This window comes from Echinococcus granulosus (assembly GCF_000524195.1).
Source record: "Echinococcus granulosus chromosome Unknown EG_S00049, whole genome shotgun sequence".
In the NCBI taxonomy this organism is placed as follows: domain Eukaryota; kingdom Metazoa; phylum Platyhelminthes; class Cestoda; order Cyclophyllidea; family Taeniidae; genus Echinococcus; species Echinococcus granulosus.
The window spans coordinates 175,955-183,011 of record NW_020170429.1 but is presented as its reverse complement, the minus strand read 5'-3'; the positions used below and the strand labels follow the sequence as shown (position 1 = coordinate 183,011).

General features: G+C 39.1%; 3 protein-coding genes across 3 annotated transcripts in view; all 3 read left to right on the top strand. All coding sequences in view use genetic code 11, as the record gives it.

The window, feature by feature from the left end:
- The window catches only part of EGR_06000 (hypothetical protein), a gene marked incomplete at both ends in the record, with an annotated part of 2,430 nt that extends 2,166 nt beyond the window's left edge, over positions 1–264 (top strand). The window contains one exon of the mRNA XM_024495249.1: positions 224–264. Coding sequence (XP_024350333.1) covers positions 224–264 — 41 coding nt within the window. The remainder of the gene's footprint in view (positions 1–223) is intronic.
- A 3,252-nt stretch (positions 265–3,516) lies between these two features.
- EGR_05999 (hypothetical protein) lies at positions 3,517–5,665 on the top strand (the record flags this gene model as incomplete). The annotated part of the gene is made up of 3 exons (XM_024495248.1): positions 3,517–4,465; positions 5,320–5,351; positions 5,495–5,665. 3 exons carry the CDS (start codon positions 3,517–3,519, stop codon positions 5,663–5,665), a joined length of 1,152 nt encoding a protein of 383 aa, XP_024350332.1.
- Positions 5,666–6,743: 1,078 nt separating this feature from the next.
- The window catches only part of EGR_05998 (hypothetical protein), a gene marked incomplete at both ends in the record, with an annotated part of 5,489 nt that continues 5,175 nt past the window's right edge, over positions 6,744–7,057 (top strand). Inside the window, one exon of the mRNA XM_024495247.1 lies at positions 6,744–6,886. Coding sequence (XP_024350331.1) covers positions 6,744–6,886 — 143 coding nt within the window. The remainder of the gene's footprint in view (positions 6,887–7,057) is intronic.

The window sequence follows — 7,057 nt, the reverse complement described above, 5'->3', positions numbered from 1 at the left end:
GAATCAATTAAAGCTTCGTTAGAGGGAAAAAGGAAGTTTAAAAAAAGGTCCTCTTTCTTTGTTAAAGAACTCCGTCAAAATAGCAGTCCATGCTGAATGCCCTATGATCTAAACCTAAAGGCTCGACCTCAGTAACACATGATGAAGACATTTTCTCTTTAGCAATAGCCAAGTTAATCACTTTATTAAAAATAAAATGGGAATTATAAGAATAGGTTTCCAGGTCTTATCTTCAATACGGTCCTAGAGTCCTTCGAGATGTGATTTAAAGTTTCCGAGTTAGCTGTTAGTTCTGTATATGGGAGGGATATAATAAATAATAAACCCTTCTCAACAGTGCTAAAGAATTTAACCTACCAACAAAAGGAGAAAAATATCCTGGCTTTCTGCCAAAAAACAACTAAAATTTGTGATAAATTTATATGAGTTTTAGAGTTCTCATTATATTTTGACAGCTGAAAATGCCTGTGTGGTTCTCAGTGGGGACCAATGCTATGATTTTTAAGTGCCTTTCGTGATCGGTCATGTGCATGCATTATGAATCAGGCATCGATATGAGGAAGACAAACCCGTCTATCAACGCCGCACCTTCTGCTTCTGGGCATTGCACTACATTCTTCCAATCTTAAAGTCTCATCATGCAGTTTTGAATGGATCTGATGGATGGTATCCGTGGTGGTCGGCTTAATGCGTAGCATTCAACGAAAAACTGGAATGTTGTCAAGTTGTAAGACAGTAGAAGCGGGAGTGTGGGTGACAGTCAGACAATTGCCCCAGAATACAGTGTTTTGAAACATTCGACTGCGTAATCTGACTGATGTATTACCAAAAAGAGAGAGGGAGGTAGGTGGATGCACTACTCCTCAATAACGGAAAGAATAAGGCTCAATAAAATGCAAAATTTTTAGATAAAAGTAATCAGAACTTATTTCAACAGTATAATATTTGTCTCCAGTGAGGAGGAATCAAACCACCGACACCACGAATTATTTATGAGAGATGACCTGCAGACAGACTCACTAAAAGTACATTGCTTAAGTAAGTGCTTCATCGGCTGCTCTTTACTCTCTTTCCACTTCACCTGATACCTATCTCCATTCTTGACATCCTGCGATGGTAGGTGGGAGAGAGTTTGGTATTAGTAGTGCGATAGATGCAACGATATGGGGATGACATATAGGGACGTTGAGCTTTACCCCCAACACAGCAGGAGATTGAATCATTTCAGCGATGATCGCCAAAACAAATAGAATATTTCTAAAAGTTTTCTAAAATTATTCGATTGTTTGTGCATTTATTTTGTGCTTGTCTTCCAATGACTGGTTTGAGCTCCTGCAGATCAGATTGAATTATTTGCTGAAAATGCTTTCTGTCAAAGTAATGATATGGAGTGCGTCAAGTTAAAGCAGTCTCCAAATTGACCACGTAAGGAGAGTTCCTTTTAAACAAAGAATTCTTTAAAGCTTCTTCTAACCCTGGTAAAATAAACTCCTTACTTAAGTTGACAGAGCAAAAATGTAGGTAAGTAATGCATAAGTAGTTGATGCAAAATTGCTTCAGGAACATCAAAAAACGTTCTGCACCACGATAAAAGGCTTAATAATTTTTTGGGTGGCCAAAATTCAAGCCCCACGCAGCCAATGGGCAAGTTGGTGCTTGTAATCCTGCTTTCATTTGGGGTGATTGACGAAGCATAGCCACGTCATGCGGGAGGATGTGGTAGTAGTGTGGCCGCATCAGCTGTAGTTTGTGTGGCACAGACAATAAATACAGGCACGTACTTTTTCTGTGAGTAAATGTAAATGCAGTCACTAGGAAATTTGAAGAGGGTGTCTCCTTGACTGAGAACTTCAATGAACTTAAATGCCTGTTCTTCCATCAGAACAGGATTGGTGTGGCGGGACATCTAATTACATTCATGCATAGGTTTGATGGGATTGTCAACAATCCTTTTAAAGTTTTAGTTAATATTAGGCAATTTACAATAATGTGCATTAACGATCTACTCTAAACACAGTCGCATAGGTTCCTATTTTGAACTTAAGCCAATATCGTGCACTACAGCTCATTAATAGTTATGCTCTCTTTGAAGATTTTTGTGCACGAAACGGCAAAGCGTTGATTTATTTTTAAATTGAAACTTTTGTTGTGTTTTTTTATTTGTTGTAAGTATAATCAGTGCATTTATATACGAATCCCTGCTGTCGTCACATATATGTGACGCTGGCAACAAGCAAGTTAAATAGCCTGCCAAGGCAAACACTGCACTAGTCATATTTTGGCAGACAACCGTATAGTAAAATGTGATTATTTTTTTGCCACTAAAACCTTTGAGCAGCATAGTATATTCCTTAAGTGGATCTAGATTTTGGCATCAAAACGCATCACAAAATCAAAGGATTCTGAAGTCGGTATAGTACCTCTGCCTTTGAATGGGTTGTAAATGCCAGAGTTCACCTTGCCAACAAGAGAAATAAAAAAATTGTGACCAAGCACTTTAAAGCTACCAAGTTAAAAGTTATGTTCACTTCCACAGTCTACAAGGGTCTTGACAGATAAGCTGTACTCTGTTCGTAGACAGTCGAGTAAATCGTCAAGCTATTGCATCATTATTAGAAGTGTAGAATTCTTTCCTAAATTGGCGTACCCTAATGCAGCTTGATCAAAAAGTACATCCCACTTTCAAATGAAATAGCAATAACTGCCAAGATGTAAACAATGTCAAATGTCCTTTGAGCATAATTTAGGGAGTCATTGACGAAGGCACTCACCGTTAGGATCAAAGTCATTCTCACCTAAGTGGACTTAGGGTAGTACTCTACTGTTTTGTGATATGGTAAGTAAAATTTGCAAAAAAAAATTTTGCATTCGTTAACCAAATCCTAGTTCACTTAAAGGACAACTGATCAAAGTGGTAAGGGGAATTTTGCTGTAAAACTTTCCTGTTTGATCTGTGCTGCAGTGGCTTTTAATAACTTGTACTGTGGTGAGTTTTCCAACATGCAAAAATTTTGTATGTTAGTAAATTGGAAAAATTGCGACAGAATTTTCACAGTGCCTTGTTTTAACGAACATGGGTTATTTGAAATCTTTGCCTCATGATATTATTGTCGAATTCTGCGGGTGCAAATTTTGGTTTGGCACGTGGCAGTGAGGCCTGTACACCCCTACACGCACGCGATACGGCGTATTCAAGCGGATGGAGCGATAGAGATTAAATTGGCTGTACACAAATGTCTTGTCGTCAACTCTGTCAAGTTGGCGGCTCACTCTTATTCATGGATTTGTTGCCACGGTAATGCCTACTCGCACACAAGCAAGCGAGGCTGATGTAGATGATTCTGCGTGTAGAATGACAATATGGCGTGTTTTGAGCGCTCACAGAGGTATAATAGGCTTTGAAGGCAACAAATCGCTCAGTTGGGTTAGCGTCTGCAACTTACAACTATGTATGAATACAGCCTAGCCCACTTCCATGTCGGTAAGTATAAGAAGGAGGCCAAGATGTATACCCGAATGACCAGAGAACTGCGAAAGGCAGCCAAGGGTAAACAAAATGATGTGAGGTGTACAATTGAACAAGATATGGTGGTCTTTGAGAACAGGAAGGAAAAAATAATACGTTCATATATTGTGAATGTGCGAAGAAACAGGAAGCACAGGATTATTGTTGTCGCCACAAAAGCATGGAAAAGGCAACCCGGGCAAATTTTTGCCATGAAGTTTTCTAATGATGACGATTTTCATGAATTTTTTGAGATTCTTATGGAAGCGGCGAGGAGTGAAGAAACGCGGAGACCTGAACAAAAATGGAGGAGCCCTTACCTAAACTTTATAAATCTCTTTCCAAGAGACAGTACTGTCAGTGATTATGAAAACCTTTTGACTCCACCTCCACTAAAGGAAAAACGCAATTCAGTAGCGTTTTCTCTCCCACGATCCAGCTACACACCTACTCCGCATACACCAGTGCAGAAAATACACCACACGCGATCGTCTTTTACACAAACATCAAGTCTTCCAATGCTCCCAATAAGCATGGATGCTGCCACTTATGTGACAACAGACGTGTTGGTAAAACACGGGCATTCCAGCTCATCCAACAGTAGCGGCAGCGTGTCAGCAAAGGATGTTTATACAAAGGAGGAGAAGATCACCAAGAGAAAAGATAAGGATCACACCGAGATGAAACTGCTGACCTACGAACCAAACAAGGTTAATGAAAACCTCTACTCCATTTCAAATCGCAGCGCCTTCACAAGTGCCTCATCATCTTCATCCTCATTACCATCCCCATCCACGTCAACAATGGACTCTATAGTAAAGAATAATCTTGCCCAAATACTTCGAAACAATCTTTTAAACAACATTTTTTCATGCAAGAGAAGTGGCTGCAGCAGTTCTAGCGACAGCAGCAGCAGCAGCAGCTATTCTACACCTTCCTCCACCATTAGAGTCGAAAGGGGTAATGTCTGGAAGTATCGCAACCATTCTGCGGCTGATTCAATGTCCTCCTCTACGGATACGGATATCAACACAATGGATGAACCCATTGTTAGCTGGCAGTCAAGATCCCCATTGACTATGTATGTCATGTGTCCGATATGTCAACATAGAAGCAGGTCTATGGCCCGTAGACAGTGGAGAAAGGGAACAATTTGAAGTTTCAGATTGCAGCTATTTCATTTTCGTGGTTGTGATTTTCCTATATATTTTGTTGCAAAACTTAAAGGGTCAAAGTTTTCTCCTTTTAAAAGCGCAGTTTTTTGTCATTCATGGGTGTCAATCTCAGTTGGACTATATACCCATCGAAATTTGGGAACTGAAAGGGATTAAATTGTGCTACTGCCTGATTGTAAAGTAGGCCAAGCATGGACCAAAGCATATGTCTACAGGTGAATGCGATCGTCAATTTTGAAAATTTAAATGCTTTTTTGGTTTTTACAATAGTTTATGCCTAGAAAGTCAAAATAAGAGCCAAAATCACTCAAGTACTTTTTTCTAAAATGAACAAATGACTCCTAAAACTTTAGGATGTCGCAAATGTCTCTATTTCAGAGTGATATTACGCTACCACTACTTTTTATATGAGAAATGCCGTTAGTTCCATTAGAATAAAAAATATTGTTAATTTTCAAAGCAGCATTTCCCAAATAAAGACGCTCGGATATGCTTGGATTCCACAATAACCTAAACAATATTTGTGACATTATTTTCAAATCAAACATTATGTAATCTTAAAAAAAAATCAAGGCCAAATGCTCAGCGTACTTAACAAAATCATTCGCTCACTTGAAATTAATTCTCTTTACATGTAAGCTATCCTTCCTAAAGATGACAAGCAATTTTCCGTAAGCTTAGATGCCATTGAAAATCATGCCGATCGAGGAGGATCTCTGCATTGCTCGTGACACGTTTTCCTTATACATAAAGAAAGGAGGTGATTTTATTTATATACTAAAGACATTTTGCATATGTTTTCACATTCTGCAAGCTTAATCACTGCATTTATAATAAGAATCTGCACTTTTCACAAATATGTGACTCCAGCAACAAGCATATTAAATATTCCGCCAATGAGAAAGGCGCTGGATATATTTTAATTAACAACTGTAATTTAAGCTTGAATAATTTTTTGTCACCAAATATTTTATGCAACGCTTAATGTTCCTTGACCAATTCTAGATTTCACCACTAAAACACACCACAAAGTTCAAGGATTTTGCATTCGGTGGTGTATATCCACTTCCGACTAGGTCATTAATTTGGTAGTTTACCTTGCAAATAAGAGGAAAAAAGAAATTGTTACCAAGCATCTTAATGCTACCAACTTAGGAGTCAGTCAACTTATAGAGGCCACACGAAACGCGGTAGAGAGGCTGCACACATATATGGACAGTCGAGTTAAATGTCAGACCGTTGCCACATTGTTAGGAGTGTGAAGTTCCTCCTTAATCTGGCGTACATTGATGCGGCCCACTTTCAAAGGAGCTAATGCTGGTTATCCAAAAGCAAACGGTTTTAAATGCAGTTTGGGCACTATATAAGAAATTAGTGTTGATGGCATTCGCTGTAAGGATGGAGAAGAGTGTTGCCAATTGGAACTTAGGTGTTAATGTATTATTTTGTGGCGAGGTCCGAAGGATTGCTATAATAAAGGTGTCATATACATTTCATGCTACTTTGAAGACAACTAATTGATTCAAAAAAACACTTCTCAGTGTGAAATTGCCCTTTTCAGCGACTTTTACTGACTTTTGGTTAAATATAGTATAACGGATATATCTAGCGTGTGGAAATTCAGAACAATGGTGAAATGCAAAAGTTATAATAAACATGGATTATTTCACAGCTCTACATTAAGAAGTTGGTGGCAATATCCACGATTGCTAAGATCGGATGAGCACATAATAATGAAGCTCAAACACACATATGCACCCGGGGTCTCAGGCAAACTCAAGCAGAGAGAGATACAAGAATAGGCAAAGTTGGCACGACACAAAATCCCACCATTGTCACTTGTTCGTTGCTGTGGTAACACCTACTCACACGCATTGAAGCAAGGCTGATACCAACATCATCGCGTGTAAAGTGACGATGTGGTGCGTTTCGAGTGCTCGAAAAGGTATAAGGGGCTCCGATAGCTTCAAAGCTTTCATTTGTGATAACGTCTGTAACTCGCAGCTATGGGTGAATACCGTCTAACACACTTCCACGTCGGTAAGTATAAGAAGGAGGCCAATATGAATCCTCAAATGACAAAGGAACTACAGAAGGCAGCCAAGGCTAAGCCTAAAGGAGTGAAGTCCACGATCACTAACGAAAAGGCGGTTTTCCAGAATAAGAAAGAAGCGACAATACTTGAAAATATGGCAAAGATTCGCAAGTACACAGGAGAGCGGATTATTGCCGCCGCCACGAAGGTGGGAAAGAAGGGGTTTGGTCAAATTTTTGTCATGAGGTTTTCTAATGAGGAGGACTTCAATGGATTTTACAAAATCCTTAATGACCATTTGAGTGGTGAAAAATTGAAGAAGCCTGAACTATCTGCTTCACC